The following is a 17,654-nucleotide window of genomic DNA, read 5'->3' on the forward strand; positions in this document are numbered from 1 at the left end:
CCAGTAGGGTTTTATGTACAATAGAAATAGGGGAGGGAACAAGGAAGGGATTTAAGCCTGGATGAAATTCCGTTTCCGCTTTAGGGAGTGAAAATTGATTTGAGCAGAACTTGACTTGAAAATCTATTTATTTCAGAGACCCACTCAACTTTTACAATATTGATTGTACTTTTGGATAAATTGTATCATGGCTACTTCGCCGCAAAAGTCGCCATCCTCTCCGTCGCCGACGACTCCGAAATCACCCTCTTCCAGAAAGAAAGATGACTCGTTCCTGGGAAAACTTGGAGGAACTTTGGTAAGAAGAAAGAAGGCAAAAGAAGGTACATTTCTGATCAAAACAATACTGTCACGAACATGTCTGAACTTTACTTGCGTTAAGTGGCATGTGTATAAAAAAACAAATAAAAAACATCAGCAAAGCACAAGCAGAAAATAAGTATTTTATGGAACGACCGTGTAGCTCATTGTAATTAGCTAGTCGCTACAACATTGTTTCAATCCATTGTGTAATGAAGTCACGCCTCGACCATTGTCTGATTCTGTCTATTCGTTATTGGTAAAGGAATATCGCCTTTGCCTGCTTTCCGAACTGCAGATTCATTGAAGAGATCAGAATGGAGTAGGGTACTACATAAATATCGGTAAACTAGCGTACACACTCACTTTCTTGTAATTCGACATTCTTGTATTGACCCGAGTTGGCCTGCAGGGCAGCCTGGGAGCGCATGCAGTGCCTAGTAGAGTTACTCACTGTAGCTGCAGGCTATGGTTGCCATGTAGGGTATGCTACTACTTCAGATGCAATTACTCTGGAATGAGGCAAGAGCAAACACAACTCCAGGAGCAGCTGCACTGCCAGTGTATGTCCTTTATTTCACTGCTACGAGATAAACACACCTATAAAATGAACGAGCTGCTATTTAACCAGGTAGGCTAGTTGAGAACAAGTTCTCATTTGCATCTGTGACCTGGCCAAGATGAAGCAAAGCAGTTCGACACATACAACAACAACAACAACACAGAGTTACACATGGAATAAACAAACATACAATCGATAATGCAGTATAAAAATCTATATACAGCATGTTCAAATGAGGTAGGATCATCATCAAATGAATTAGTTGCACATTAAGTGGAAATGTTCCCACTTCGTTTGTCCTGTTCAGAGTGCCCCCGATCTCCAGGGGGCCCCCAAAATGTGGTTCCCCGGCCCTGCACTTGTGTTATGATTGGTTTGTATCAATCAGGGTTCACAGGTCTGAGTGGTTGACACACCACAGCTGAGCCCTATCCCGTCTCTCCCTCATACACATCCACAGTGGAGCACACTGGCCAGGATGTCCGCAGTGTGTTCCTAGTGATTTGATGGAAAGCGTCTCTGGTCCCGCGTTGCGGCAGTATATTTAATTTAAAGCTCTCTGACATTTTACGATGGGGAGGAAGAGGGGGGGGCATGGCCTTGAACAAGCCTGTTGATTGGACCGCGGCAGGAGAGGGAGGAAAGGGTGAGACAGAGAGTGTTAGAGACAGGACAGTGGATGTTAAGCAGGCTGGAGGAGAGGATGAGTCAGTGAAGGGAAGATGCTGGAAACTCAGAGAATGGAGAGATGGGCTGTGGAGCACTCTGCCCACCAGGTAAGACCGCCTGTTAGTATTCACCCACCCACTGCTGGAGCATGAGGAGAGGTAGGAGAAACACTGTGGCTGCATTTCAACAATCTAAAGTGGTGTCCTTTGTTGCTTTCCCTTTCTTCATTTACACATAGATGGTGTTGCAGGATGGGTGTAAGCAATGTGTGGTGGATACCTACCCGTTACTTGCTTTCACCAATCCAGGTCCTTCACATCAGTTCATATGAAGGAAAGTAGACGAGGAATGGAGCCCCAGTGTCTGTAGCAGGTCTGGGACAGGATTAGCACCCCAACTTATAGCATCATATGCTCTGTGTGTGAATCTCTGCTGGTCAAGAGGACATTGGTTATGGAGATTATTTAAATGTGTGATTGGGAGGGCAGTGACAATTCCTCAATTGTTTTGTAGACACGCTGATGCATGCAATTTTCAGTCATACAATTATTTCTGAGAGAAGGCATAGTGTGCCCTCAGAGTATTCATACCCTTTTACTTATTCCACATATCAAATTTTATTTGTCATACATGCCGAATAATTTTAACCAACAATGCAGTTCAAGAAATAGAGTTCAGAAAATATTTACATAAAAATAAAAAGTAACACTTAAAAATGACAGAGGCTATATTCAAGGGGTACCGGTTCCGAGTCAATATGTGGGGGCCGGGGTACAGGTTAGTCGAGGTAATTTGTACATGTAGGTAGGGATAAAGTGACTGCTCGGTTACAGCCTGAGTTCAAAATTGATTACAAAGGTTATTGTCACCCATCTACACACAATACCCCACAATGACAAAGTGAAAACATGTTTTGAGAAATGTTTGCCAATTCATTGAAAATGTAATGCATCTATATGTCATTTACATAAGTATTCACACCCCTGAGGTAATACTTTGTAGAAGCATTCGTGAGTCTTTCTGGGTAAGTCGCGAGGAGCTTTCAACACCTGTATTGTGCAACATTTACAACATGTGCACAATCCCATTACTCTTTTCAAAATCTTTCAAGCTCTGTCAGATTGGTTGTTGATTATTCCTTGACAACCATTTTCAGGTCTTGCTGTAGATTTAAGTCAACTGTAACTCAGCCACTCAGGAACATTCATTGTCTTCTTGGTAAGCAACTCCCATGTAGATTTGGCTTTGTGTTTTAGGTTATTGTTCTGTTGTAAGGTGAATTCATCTCCCAGTGTCTGGTGAAAAAAACTGAACTAGAATTTGTCTCTGCTTAGAGCCGTTTCTTTTTTTATCCTGAAAAACTCCCCAGTACTTAGCGATTTAAAATCATACCCATAACACTATGCAGTGATGGAAAAAGTACTCAATTGTCATACATGAGTAAAAGTAAAGATACCCTTAATTTAAAAAGACTCAAGTAAAAGTGAAAGTCACCCAGTAAAATACTACTCGCTTAAACGTCTAAAAGTATTTGGGTTTTAAATATACTTAAGTATCATAAGTTAATGGAATTGCTCGAATGTACTTAAGTATCAAAAGTAAAACTATAAACTAATTCAAATTCCCTATATTAAGCAAACCAAACAGCACAATTTTATTACATTTTTTGGGTGGTTGGTTGGGGGCACACTCCGATATAATTTACAAACGAAGCATTTGTGTTTAGTGAGTCCGCCAGATCAAAGGCAGTATGGATGACCAGGGATGTTCTCTTGATAAGTGTGTGAAATTGACCATTTTCCTGTCAAAACAAGTACTTTTGGGTGCCAGGAAAAATGTATGGAGTAAAAAGTACATTTATTTTCTTAAGGAATGTAGTGAAGTAAAAGTTGGCAAAAATATAAATCAAAAAGTACTTAGGTAAAAAATACTTTGAAGTACTACTTCAGTACTTCACACCACTGCCACTATGTTTGAAAATATGGAGAGTGGTACTCACTAATGTTATATTTGATTTGCCCCAAACATAACAATTTGTATTAAGGACAAAAAGGGAATTGCTTTGCTAAATTTTTTGCAGTACTACTTTAGTGCCTTGTTACAGACAGGGTAACTGTTGGAATATTTGTATTCTGTACAGGCTTCCTTTTCACTCTGTCAATTAGGTTAGTATTGCAGAGTAACATCATTGTTGATTCATCCTCAGTTTTCTCCCTTCACAGCCATTAAACTTTCATGGTTTTAAAGTCATCATTGGCCTCATTGTGAGATCCCTGAGCGGTTTCCTTCCTCTCCGGCAACTGAATTGGAAAGGACGTCTGTATCATTATACTATCCAATGTGTAGTTAATAATTTCATGGATATTCAATGTCTGCCCCCCCCCCCCCCCCCCATCTACCAATAGGTGCCCTTCTTTGCGAGGCATTGAAAAACCTCCCTGGTCTTTGCGGTTGGATCTGTTTTTGAAATTCACACCTCGACTGATGGACCTTACAGATAATTGTATGTCCATTTATCAATTTTAAATTCAGGCTATAACACAACAAATTCTGGAAAAAGTGAATACTTTCTGAAGGCACTGTGTGTCGTGCTGTCAAGGCACAGGATATTCTCCTTAGTCTTGATGTGACGCTACACAGGCAGTCCGAATTAGGGCTGCTGATGGTGTTGATTATGAGGATGTCATCCTCGCTGGGAAGGAAGGCTGAGAAATCCAGCACAGGATGTTCACACCACTACAGGTGTCACTGAAACTGACACGAAGCAGTATAGTGAAACGCATGCTTGGGCAAGGCAGGGGTTGATGGGAAACCAGGAAGTTCTGTGTGATAAATAGGCTACTAACAGGTGGGGAAAGTACATTGTCTTGATTAACTGAGAACAGTGTCAGATCAGATAAAGCTGATTTTTAGGAACGGTGACACAGAAAGCTGAGGTGGTGCAGTGATCAAAGGACAAAACGTGATATTGGTTTAAGAATCAATTGTAGCTGCTGATATTGATTTAAGAATACATAAGAATCACCCCCTTTAGAACACGTCTCCTCTGTTGTGAGATATAGCCTAGGGAGGAGGAGTGTACGGATGAGGGCCAATAAGTAGTAGACTATGAGGAAATGCCTGTCTGGAGGACAGAAGGGCATTACCTGGACTTGAGATACAATTGCCGTGTTTTCCCAATGAGCAGCAGCTTCTAAGAAAATATTCCTTGACGAGTGAAACCACTTCCAGAAAAAACCGCTACGCCTCAATAATATACCATATTAGACATGATAAAGAATGCAACGCCCTGTCCTGTGGGGTTATGTTTGCTGGGATCTGCTTGGCATTCGATCGCAAGGCGCTACAGAGGGTAGCGCATACGGCCCAGTACATTACTGTGACCAAATAGCTGTGGTAGGAGTTAGCTAGTGTGTTCGTGGTGTGGGAACACTATTACATGTATCATGTGCTGGTCCCTATTCTAGTAGTTGTCCCCCACCTTAACAACAACCTCTCATTTCCCCTCCATACTGGCAAAGCTTAGCTGATGCTAAGAGCAGCAAAGTACTGAGCAGTATGAAACGTGTAGTAGCCTAAGTTGTAGAAAGCTGCTTTTTTTTGGTCAAATTATCACAGTTAGGAGGCACAAACATTAAGCCACTTACAACCTACGTGAATTTCTAGCTGTTGCACTGAAAGATGGCGGTTTGAGAGGATGCCTTGTGAGTGACGTGACGTGCTCTCCCTACAGTGTCTGAGCTCCAGGAAGAGGGGATGAACGCCATCAACCTGCCCTTGAGCCCCACCCAATACGAACTGGACCCAGAAGACACCATGCTAGGTAAGTGCAGTACAGTGAAGTCTCGATCTGAGATCCCTGGCCATGGAAGATGAGACACCTTGACACTGGCTATATCTAATCTTGCTTTCTGTTCCTACAGAGGAGAATGAGGTCCGCACCATGGTCGACCCCAACTCCAAGAACGACCAGAAACTCCAGGAACTCCAGAAGGTGTTGATCGACTGGATCAATGATGTGTTGGTGGGGGAGAGGATCATCGTGAAGGACCTGGCTGAGGATCTATACGACGGGCAGGTTCTGCAGAAACTCTTTGGTGAGGAACAAGTCCATTTAATGGTTCTCCATCAAACTTAAAGGATCACTACTACCGCTCGCCTTCTCCCTCTGACCATTTTCTCTCAGGCCTTTCTCTCATTGTGCAAATGCCTGTATTTATGCTAAAGAAGACTCCTGACCAAATTGAATACATGCTGTTTTCTTTGTATATGTGTTTCAGAGAAGCTGGAGGGGGAGAAGCTAAACGTAGCTGAGGTGACCCAGTCGGAGATCGCCCAGAAACAGAAACTACAGACGGTGCTGGAGAGGATCAACGACTCCATCAAGGTCTCTGCCAGGAGCATCAAATGGAACGTGGACTGTAAGTAGAGGCTGAGAACTTGGTCGTATTAATTAGGGCACCACACCGTAGCAAGACATTACGCAACCCTAAAATTATAACAAGCGTTCTTATTGGACAGTCCCTCCATGTTTCAGTCCATTTTCCTCTCTTTGGTGAGAGAGACTCAGCATACAGTAGTTGTTGAGTGAGCCAAAGCGGTCAGACAGGTGGAATACATGGGGGCTTCAGCTTGTTACCAGTCCATACACTGGTCGTCGAGTTTTCTCTGCTTCCCATTGAGCAGGTCTCTAATGGAGAAGGAATGTTTGTCCATACAGTACATTTAGGTAAAGCACTTTAGGTTTGCCGTGATGTCTCTATTTTATGAGGCTTTTAACAAGAATATGATGACACTGGTAATAGCGTTCTAGCTTGTGTTTTATCATTAGCGTACATGTATGAAAAAAGGAAAGAGAGTTGTAGGGATGAACCGATTTGAGGGAAGTAGTCCAGAAATATACATATTCATTAAAGCTGGACTCCGTAGCGGTGAAACTGCCACGTCTGTTTGTAATATTCCAAACAACAAAGACGTGACTTAAAACAACACTGTTTTAATCATGGCACATCATGGCACGTGATAGAACAGCAGAGTATGTGCGATGTTTTATTTTTTGTATTAATTTGCTTTTCAAAAACCATAATAAATGCGCCTGGGGCAGCCAGTGGCGCTAATGTGGATCTCGGCTTACGGTAAGAGGTAAATGCATGACTACATCACGAAAGAGGAACACTTGTATGATATGATGGCGTTTTTGATCGAATTTACAGCAGAATACTGTCAACCAAGTGCTAACCAAATCAATGCGTTGTTCCCTGCTTTCAACCTTTTTCTTTTAAGCTGAAGAAAACACTTAAGGGAGATGTAACACACACTTCTGTTCTGATCCTCTTAGGCTGAGAGGATCAGGCCGATATCAGAGGGCTTTTAGATGCCTCTCCTTTAATTTAGCTTCTTTTTATTAGGCGGGAATCAAAACATTGTTTCCTTCATTGATTGTTCTTCCAACCAATGAAAACTAAAGCAAATCCCAATTTCTTTCTGTCTCTTGCCCAGCGGTCCATGCTAAGAGTATAGTGGCCATTCTTCACCTGCTGGTGGCGCTATCTCAGCACTTCAGAGCACCAATCAGACTTCCTGATCACGTGTCCATCCAAGTAGTGGTGGTTCAGGTACTGTAAATCCTCTTATTTTGCTTGGTGCATAGTACACATGAATGAAACTTGATGTAAGTCTCTGAGGTCATACACCTGTTTTGTTACGTGTTATAATAACTTCGCTATACATGCTTATAAATGCTGTTTTACGATAAATTGAAGTACGACAATACTTGTCAAATTATAACACGGGTGGGTCTAATCCTGAATGCTGATTGGTTAAAACCACATTCTGGCTAAATCTGACTGTTAAAATACCTATTAACTCTGTTCCTTTTCCTGTTTCTTTTTTTCTTTATTTTCTCTCAGAAAAGGGAGGGGATTCTGCAATCTCGCCAGATCCAGGAGGAGATCACGGGCAATACAGAGTAGGTCACGTTTTTCTCTGATGGGATGAACCAGTCATTGAGAGAACACACTCCTTCTCACTCAGTGTGAGAGCTCTGTTTTGTCAGAAATAGGGATGGGTTCACCACAGCAGTAAGCCACATACCACTGTCTTCCCCAAAACACAATGCAATCTCCTATTTAAAATATGAAGTACTTTGATATAGATTTGTATCTCTCAAATGCAATCCCCTCTGTAGCCTTTATGTAATAACCACATCCTATTAATACGTTTTTCAAGCACAATTATTTCACCAGTGTGTATGAAGACAGTTGACCATTGTATAAACAGGGACGTGATGGTTCCTTGCCAGTGTAGCGTTGCCCCAGCTGAGGTTGGAGCGAACCAGCAGGTCCAGAGCAGCTGGGGAGATTAGTGGGCGAGCAAAGCGCTCATATCATGGTCACGGTCACAGGGCTGTTATCATATGACCAGGACCGTTGCCCTGCCATCAGGGATTACACCACGAAGAGAAAGGGTGTCGTGTGTGCGTTTGTTTGTGCGTGTCTAAGGCCCTCTTTTGTGTGATCGCTGTTGGGATGTTGCAGCAGCACCTTGACTCAACATGTGTGACAATGCCTAGTGGCCCATTCTGTTAATGTTCAGTGAAGTTAATCGCTTGTGTACAACAACATTACTGTATTCACCACCAACATTCCTCTGTATCAGGTTGATATCAATGTATCAATAGTATTTTTTATTTTTTATTTAACCAGGCAAATCAGTTAAGAACACATTCTTATTTACAATGACGGCCTACCAAAAGGCCTCCTACATGGGCCTGGGATTAAAAATAAGTACATATAAATATAGGACAAGAGAGACAATACTATGTAAAGAGAGACCTAAGACAACAACATAGTAAGGCAACATAACAACATGGTAGCAGCACAAAACATGGTACAAACATTATTGGGCACAGACAACAGCGCAAAGGGCTAGAAGGTAGAGACAACAATACATCACACAAAGCAGCCACAACTGTCAGTAAGAGTGTCCATGATTGAGTCTTTGAATGAAGAGATTGAGATAAAACTGCCAAGTTTGAGTGTTTGTTGCAGCTCGTTCCAGTTGCTAGCTGCAGCGAACTGAGAAGAGGATTGACCCAGCGATGTGTGTGCTTTGGGGACCTTTAACAGAATGTGACTGGCAGAATGGGTGTTGTATGTGGAGGATGAGGGCTGCAGTAGATTTCTCAGATAAGGGGGAGTGAGGCCTAAGAGGGTTTTATTAATAAGCATCAACCAGTGGGTCTTGCGACAGGTATACAGAGATGACCAGTTTACAGAGGTGTATAGAGTGCAGTGATGTGTCCTATAAGGAGCATTGGTGGCAAATCTGATGGCCAAATGGTAAAGAACATCTAGCTGCTCGAGAGCACCCTTACCTGCCGATCTATAAATTATGTCTCTGTAATCTAGCATGGGTAGGATGGTCATCTGAATCAGGGTTAGTTTGGCAGTTGGGGTGAAGAGGAGTGATTACGATAGAGGAAACTAAGTCTAGATTTAACTTTAGCCTGTAGCTTTGATATGTGCTGAGAGAAGAACAGTGTACTGCCTAGCCATACTCCCAAGTACTTGTATGAGGCGATTACCTCAAGCTCTAAACCCTCAGAGGTCGTAATAACACCTGTGGGAAGAGGGGCATTCTTCTTAACAAACCAGATGACCTTTGTTTTGGAGTTGTTCAGAACAAGATTAAAGGTAGTGAAAGCTTGTTGGACACTAAGAAAGCTTTGTTTTAGAGCATTTAACACAATATCCGGGGATGGGCCAGCTGAGTAGAGGACTACCATCTGCATATAAATGGATGAGAGCACTTCCTACTGCCTGAGCTATGTTGATGTAAATTGAGAAGTGCGGGGGGCCTAGGATCGAGCCTTGGGGTACTCTCTTGGTGACCGGAAGTGGCAGCAGATTTTGACTTTATGCACTGCACTCTTTGAGAGGTAGTTAGCAAACCAGGCCAAAGACCCATCAGACACCCCAATACTCCTTAGCTGGCCCACAAGAAAGGAATGGTCTACCGTATTAAAAGCTTTGGCCAAGTCAATAAAAATAGCAGCACAACATTGCTTAGAATCAAGGGCAATGGTGACATCATTGAGGACCTTCTTAAGGTTGCAGTTACACATCCATAACCTGAGCGGAAACCAGATTGCATACACGAAAGAATACTATAGACATCAAGAAAGCCAGTCAGTTGATTATTGACAAGTTTTTCCAACACTTTTGATAAATGGGGCAAAATAGAAATAGGCCTATAACAGTTAGGATCAGCTTGATCTCCCCCTTTTAAATAAAGGACGAACCGTGGCTGCCTTCCAAGCAATGAGAACCTCCCCAGAAAGGAGCGACAGACTTGGCGATGACAGGGGCAGCAACGTTAATGAAGGGGCTAAACCATCTGACCCAGATATTTTTTTGTGGTCAAGATTAAGGTGCTCCTTTAGCACCTCTGACTCAGTGACTGCCTGCAGGGAGAAACTTTGTAGCGGGCAGGGGGAAAAGAAGGAGAAGAATCGGGGATAGTCACATTAGAAGGGGTGGGAGATGAGGAAATGTTGAACAGGCAAGGAGGCATGGCTGAGTCCAATAGGAATCCTGACTTAATGAAGTGGTGATTAAAGAGCTCAGCCTTGTGCTTGTTGTCAGTAACAACCACATCATCAACTTTAAGGGACATGGGCATCTGTGAGGAGGGTTTATTCCCCAGGTCTTTAACCGTTTTCCAGAACCTCTTGGGGTTCGACCCACAGAGAGAGAACTGCTCCTTAAAGTAACTAACTTTGGCCTTCCGGATAGCCTAAGTGCACTTATTTCTCATTTGCCTGAACGAGAAACAGTCAGCCGGAGTATGCGTGTGCCGAGCCTTTCGACAAATGCAATTCTTGAGGTGGAGTAACTCTGCAAGATCCCAGTCGAACAAGGGGCTAGACCAGTTTTTAATACTAATTTTCTTTATGGGAGTGTGTTTGTTAACAATACCACTGAAAATATCAAGAAAAGAAGGTCCAAGTGTCTTCGACAGAGGGGATCAAGCTGATTCTATACCATTTTAGAGGCCAGTTCATGAAGGAAGTCTTGCTCATTTAAAGTTTTTTAGCAAGTGTCTATGACAATCAAGACAGGTTGTTTCATTGAGCAGCCATTACAGACACTGGCTGTAAAACAGTGATCACTAAGGTTATTACAGAAAATTCCAGACTGATGCCTATCAGGAATATTTGTGAGGATTACATTGTAGAATTGGTAATAATTTTAAAGATTAGTAGTTGTGGAATAATCCCATGTGGCTCACTTGGTAGAGCAAGGCGCTTGCAACGCCAGGGTTGTGAGTTTGAATCCCATGGGGGACCAGTATGAAAATGTACTCGCTCACCACTGTAACTCACTGGATAAGAGCATCCGTCTGCTAAATTACTAGAATGTAAAGTAGGCTAATGTGGACATTTTAATGAAGTTCTTCGTGGGCTGTCCTTGTTGACCAAATGGAGCTTTTATATCTTGTTTTGTCTTTCTCTTTTCCCTCAGGGCTTTATCTGGCAGACATGGTATGTCTTCTACTTGGTCTATTCTCTCCTAATGCATCTTTTAATCAGTCGCAGTAAATTTGACACTTATTTTAATTTTTTATTTTAAATCGCTGTTTTCACTATATGACAACCTTGATGCTTTTTACCTAGTTTCTGTGAGTAACGGTATGACTGTTCTCTCCGTCCATTAAGAGCGAGATGCTTTCGACACCCTGTTTGATCACGCTCCAGACAAGCTCAATGTGGTAAAAAAGGTAGTGTGTTAATACTAGTAGTAGAAGAGTTTTCTGTTGTACTGTTGGCGTGCCTCACAGACAGAAATGACTGCTGTTTCCACAGACTCTCATCACCTTTGTGAACAAACACTTGAACAAGCTCAATCTGGAGGTGGCTGAACTGGACACACAGGTACAGTATGAACTAGAATTACAGTTGAAATCGGAAGTTTACATACACCTTAGCCAAAAACATTTAAACTCAGTTTTTCACAATTCCTGACATTTAATCCTAGTAAACATTCCCTGTCTTAGGTCAGTTCGGATTGCCACTTTATTTTAAGAATGTGAAATGTCAGAATAATAGTAGCGAGAAGGATTTTTTTCAGCTTTTATTTATTTCATCACATTCCCAGTGGGTCGAAAGTTTACATACACTCAATTTGGTAGCATTGCCTTTAAATTGTTTAACTTGGGTCAAACGTTTCGGGTAGCCTTCCACAAGCTTCCCACAATAAGTTGGGTGAATTTTGGCACATTCTTCTTGACAGAGCTGGTGTAACTGAGTCAGGTTTGTGGGCATCCTTGCTCGCACACGCTTTTTCAGTTCTGCCCACAAATATTCTATAGGATTGAGGTCAGGGCTTTGTGATTGCCACTCCAATACCTTGACTTTGTTGTCCTTAAGCCATTTTGCCACAACTTTGGAAGTATGCTTGGGGTCATTGTCCATTTGGAAGACACATTTGCGACCAAGCTTTAACTTCCTGACTGTCTTGATGTTGCTTCAATATATCCACATAATTTTCCTTCCTCATGATGCCATCTATTTTGTGAAGTGCACCAGTCCCTCCTGCAGCAAAGCACACCCACAACATGATGCTGCCACTCCCGTGCTTCACGGTTGAGATGGTGTTCTTCGGCTTGCAAGCCTCCCCCTTTTTCCTCCAAACATAGCAATGGTCATTATGGCCAAACAGTTCTATTTTTGTTTCATCAGACCAGAGGACATTTCTCCAAAAAGTACAGCCTTTGTCCCCATGTGCAGTTGCAAACCATAGTCTGGCTTTTTTATGGCGGTTTTGGAGCAGTGGCTTCTTCCTTGCTGAGCAGCCTTTCAGGTTGTGTCGATATAGGACTTGTTTTTACTGTGGATATAGATACCTTTGTACCTGTTTCCTCCAGCATCTTCACAAGGCCCTTTGCTGTTGTTCTGGAATTGATTTGCACTATTCGCACCAAAGTACGTTAATCTCTAGGAGACAGAACACGTCTCCTTCCTGAGCGGTATGACGGCTGTGTGGTCCCATGGTATTTATACTTGCGTACTATTGTTTGTACAGATGAACGTGGTACCTTCAGGCATTTGGAAATTGCTCCCAAGGATGAATCAGACTTGTGGAGGTCTACAATTGATTTATTTTGATTTTCCCATGATGTCAAGCAAAGAGGCACGGAGTTTGAAGGTAGACCTTGAAATACATCCACAGGTACACCTCCAATTGACTCAAATGGTGTCAATTAGCCTATCAGAAGCTTCTAAAGCCATGACATAATTTTCTGGAATTTCCAAGCTGTTTAAAGGCACTGTCAACTTTGTATGTAAACTTCTGACACACTGGTATTGAGATTAAGTGAAATAATCTGTCTGTAAACAATTGTTGGAAAAATTACTTGTCATGCACTAAGTACATGTGCTAACCGACTTGCCAAAACCATAGTTTGTTAATTATCAAGAAATTTGTGGAGTAGTTGAAAAACAAGTTTTAATGACTCCAACCTAAGTTTATGTAAACTTCCGACTTCAACTGTATCTAATTAGAATCATACCTCTTGTATATTGATATGAATAAGCATGTTTTTTTTATTCTTTAGTTTGCTGACGGTGTGTACCTTGTTCTGCTGATGGGATTGCTGGAGGGCTACTTTGTTCCACTCTATAATTTCTTCCTGACTCCTGAGAACTTTGAACAACAGGTATGTTGACATTTACTCTCCATTTTTCCAAATTCTATCTTTGCTCGGTGTGGTACACTTTAATGACAGTGAACACACTAGTCTTTGTTTTGTTCCATTTCATACATTTCCAGCAAATTATTGTTTTTTTTCAGGCCCTAATTGTTTAATTCAAACATTTGCATAATTTTTTACTTCAAGATGGCTAATCCCTCAGTGATTAATTATATTTTCTGATATTAGTATTTATCATGAAGATTATTCCATATTGTCAGACAGACAATGTGCAACCCAAAGCCTCTATTCTTAGCAGGCTTTCTAAAGGGACGCCCTGTCAGGCCTGAGACTGGGTCCTCTCCAGCCGGCTGTGCTGTGCCAGGCAGTGGGCACCCGGCAGGCAGCATCTGTAATCTGCTCCTGCACAGAAAATCAATAAGTGGCCAGGAGATTAGCGCTAATGCAGGGAGAGGGGGGAGAAGGGACAAGGGGTCTTTTCAGGGACAGCTGCTATATAGGAGTCCCTGGTACTCGCCTGAAGGAATCCTCCGATGGTCAGTCTCGGTATTGCTTGATTTTTAACTCTTGTTCTTCCTTTTCTTTCGCTCTCACTCTTTCTTCTGTCTCAAGTGCTCTTTTACTCTTAAGCTTTGGCTACTAATTATCCACTCCATATTTCCTTAATTGCCTTCACCTCCTAGCTGGTCTGTTCCAAGGCTTCCCACATTCAGTACTGACACTCAGTACCACACTTTTACATGAACCAAACAACATCCAAATTCTGATAGAACCCCCCCTCCTCCTTTTTGCCTGGTGCTGAGTGACTGTTTGTCCAGCTGTAAAGAGCTTATGGGTTTATGGAGCTGATGTTTACACATCTAGGAACCTGTGGTAGGGGAGCTGTAATGACTTGTGTGAATTGTATAGGTGTGTTATGGTTTAGGAGCTGTTTCCTCATACTCTCGGCCTACCTGTGTGTGGCTTGCTCTTCTGTTGTGTAATGTTGTTGTCATTGTGTTTCTCATGCAGGTACACAACGTGTCCTTCTCTTTTGAGCTGATGCAAGACGGAGGTTTGGAGAGACCCAAACCTAGACCTGAAGGTAGGTGTTTTCCTTTAGGATGCTGTTTATATAGTTCCCATGGACAATTATTTTTTGTGTTACTTTTACTTTTTTTTGTCCTTTTTCTTAGTTTTAAGAAGATTAATTCTGGAAATTTGGTGCAAAACCATAATGGCGCAATACATTTGCCTCCTAATTTAAAGTCCAGTATTTTTTTTTTTGAGAGACTTCTGTCAGGCAAGAAGCCCTGAAAGCAAAACTTATGTGAGAATATCGCTGTATCTTCCATTCGAACTGTTCCGAGAGAATTGGCTATATTCTCCTCTATGGTACAAATCCATTCAGTAAATCTTAAATGCCACACTTTGCTAAAGTAAAAGCACTACACACCAAGCCCCTTAATGGATATGTTTACTTGTTGGGGTTTGTGAGTCTTTGTTAATTTGTCCTTAGTATTATGTAGTAGTGTGTCTGTGAATGCGTGTTGAAACACATTCATGGTCGGTGTACCTTTTTCATTGGCAGTGTTGTACCTGAATCATTTCTCATGGTCAAAACATTTCCTTTATACTGCATATCCTGATAGAATTCAATTAATATAATAAAAAATAAACATTTTACTGGTATTGACTCTATCAAAACATTTTTTTTGGGGAGAGAGATTGCAGTCTGTGTTTATTTAAATGTTATTAATTCCCTTATTTCCCAGATATCGTGAACTGTGACCTCAAGTCAACCCTGAGGGTGCTGTACAACCTCTTCACCAGGTACAGAAACGTGGAGTGAATATGCTGTGTTGGGGGTGACTCATTTTATGGGGTATCACATTCAAGTTTCAAGCGTTTTTCCCCCGTTACATGCTTCAAGGGAAGTTGTCCCTTGCAAAGAACACTACGAACCAATTCAGGACATTCAGCATTGGTATTATCAATATTTTTTTTTATAGATTCCATTATTCCATTATATGTGCTATAATAATAACTTCTACTATTGAATGTGCTGTTAGCCATTTTAAAATACACTACATACTATATGTATTTTTGTTAAATTAATGCATATTAGTCTAAGTAAAAACAGTCATTGGTTTTTTAATTATAATTGTAATAGATGAAAATTCCATTTTTTTTTCTTAATGTCATATTTCAAAAGGTTGATATTGTGATGACATTTCTTCATGTTTCCATCGCTAAAGCTTGTTTCATTTATTTACTAAACAAATGTTTGTTAACCTACATTTATTGTGCTTTTGTGTGCACCTGACCTTCTCATTCACTTAGCTGTTTTCTACTTTCACTAGTGGATAAGTGCCTTTTTAAAATAAAGACTGTACTGCATGCCATTTATTAGGAAGACACCACTTAAAGTGCTGACTGTGATTGAATATGCTCTTTTACTTTATTCTCAAAACTGCTTTGCATGTCTCATAATGTTTTAATAACCCCAAACTGAAATTCCTAAAATGTTGTAATGTTAAAACAACCTTGTAAAGAAACAGAAGGTCTCCCTCACGGTAACACTTTGTTTGGATAGTCCATCTGTAGATGTTCTACAGCAGTGGTCACCAACCCTTTTGGAGTCCATTACTTTCTGAGTCAAAATGCAAGCCGAGCTCTACTGTGGAACATGTGTACAAAAAAATAATAATAACTTGAACGTAAACCTATGCAACATCACCCTATTAAAAACAGCACTGTATTAATGAGTTTTGTACAGAACATTATCACTGCCAATGCATTATTCTTCAGACCATTAAAAAAGTATATATATATTTGATGTAGGCTATAGGATCACACCAATAATAGATCAGTTGTTGTATTACTTGTGTAGCACGGCTGAGTGAGCGTACATTTTAAATAATTCACTTGTTTTCTGTTTACTGGTCTCACGGTGCCTGCATCTGATGGTCAGTCTCAGCTGAGGGAGAGCGCATCAGACTGAGGGTTCGTCTCAACAGCCCTCTGCTCTCTCTTTCCTCCGCTGACACTGACCAAGAAGGGCCACCGTCTTCCAGCTGATGGCGAAACTCGAGTCGCACCGCATTATTTCTGTCATGCACAAATTCATGTTGTTACTCCTATGAAAAGAGAAAGTGAGGTATTCCTCGATATTAAATAAGACCGAAGCCGCTAATAATAACGCAAGCCAATCGATACACTTTCCTACTCATTCTTTGCTGTATTTGTTGAGTCTCTCTCTGGTCATGTACCACTGACAGCGCAAGATTAATTAATAAAATAAGAACGCAAGGCTTACCGCTGTTTTTTTGTTTACAGAAACGTTTGGCGATTAGACTAGGAATGCCTTGGAGATCACTGCTCTATAGACTTACAGCCTTATTCTAAAATGGATTAAATAGTCCCCCCCTCATCATTCTATACACAACATCCTATAATGACAAAGCGAAAACAGGTTATTCAGAACCGCTTTGTCATTATGGAGTATTGTGTGTAGATTGAGGGAACAAATGATCTATTTTAGAAAGGGGCTAACGTAACAAAACGCAAAAAGGGGAAGGGGTCTGAATCCTTCCTGAATGCACTCTACCTACTAATCATATCCTTAACCCTGACCCTTATTCTTTACCCTCGCCGTAACCTTATCAACATATAGTCATACTATCTGTAGAGCATCTACAGATGGATAAAATCCGGACTATCCAAATCAAGTGTGACCTCGCTCACTAATGCAGAGGTCTTTAAAGATTTGTCAAATGTGTGAGAATTGGGGGTTTTGCAAACACTTTTTCAAATGATATACACTACAAGCTTTTGTATTTTGAGTTAAGTCATCCGTAGTTTCTATTGCTCATCTGTTAATTCTGAAATAAAACATTGTCTGTGGATATTATGGTGATTGAATGTTATTCCATTACTGCAATGTTACCAGCGTCCTCACTTCCCTCTTTAGAATAGGATATATTTTGGGAAGCTGAGGTTTGATCAGAGCAGTATTTCTAGCGGGTCTCAGCCTTTCCTGTCATATATTCTACAATAGAGCTGAGTGACCTCTACAATACTATTAAAGATTGTCAGCTCTGCGATACTATTAAAGATTGGGAGCAGGTGGTCACTGTTGGGGGGAAAACGGCAGAAAAACAAGGTTATTTCTGTATTTGATCATTTTAAAGGGGAAAGTAAACCAGTGCACCAATGTACCAGGTCATGTCTGTTAGTGCAACCTATATGATATTTGGTTTTCCCTGTAAGAATAGGGTAGAGCTGTGCTTTATTTCTCAGTTGAAGCCAGATGGCAGTCCGGCTAGTATGAAGCCACTACGACCATCATAATGTTAGTTTCCAATTGCTCTGACTCTGACACATTCACTACTGAGCTATTATCACTAAAGCTAAGGGAGAGAGCTTTCAG

At 41.3% G+C, this 17,654-nt stretch overlaps 1 protein-coding gene across 1 annotated transcript; it reads left to right on the plus strand.

Moving 5' to 3' along the window:
• The first annotated feature begins 52 nt into the window (after nt 1-52).
• Nucleotides 53-17,130, plus strand: LOC135524166 (alpha-parvin-like). The gene is made up of 12 exons (XM_064951433.1): nt 53-323; nt 5,265-5,354; nt 5,455-5,628; nt 5,812-5,952; nt 7,031-7,146; nt 7,441-7,499; nt 11,056-11,075; nt 11,250-11,311; nt 11,397-11,465; nt 13,148-13,249; nt 14,255-14,327; nt 14,998-17,130. Exons 1-12 carry the CDS (start codon nt 188-190, stop codon nt 15,072-15,074), a joined length of 1,119 nt encoding a protein of 372 aa, XP_064807505.1. The 5' UTR covers nt 53-187; the 3' UTR covers nt 15,075-17,130.
• The last annotated feature ends 524 nt before the right edge of the window (nt 17,131-17,654 follow it).

This window comes from Oncorhynchus masou, chromosome 31 (assembly GCF_036934945.1).
Source record: "Oncorhynchus masou masou isolate Uvic2021 chromosome 31, UVic_Omas_1.1, whole genome shotgun sequence".
Lineage (NCBI taxonomy): Eukaryota > Metazoa > Chordata > Actinopteri > Salmoniformes > Salmonidae > Oncorhynchus > Oncorhynchus masou.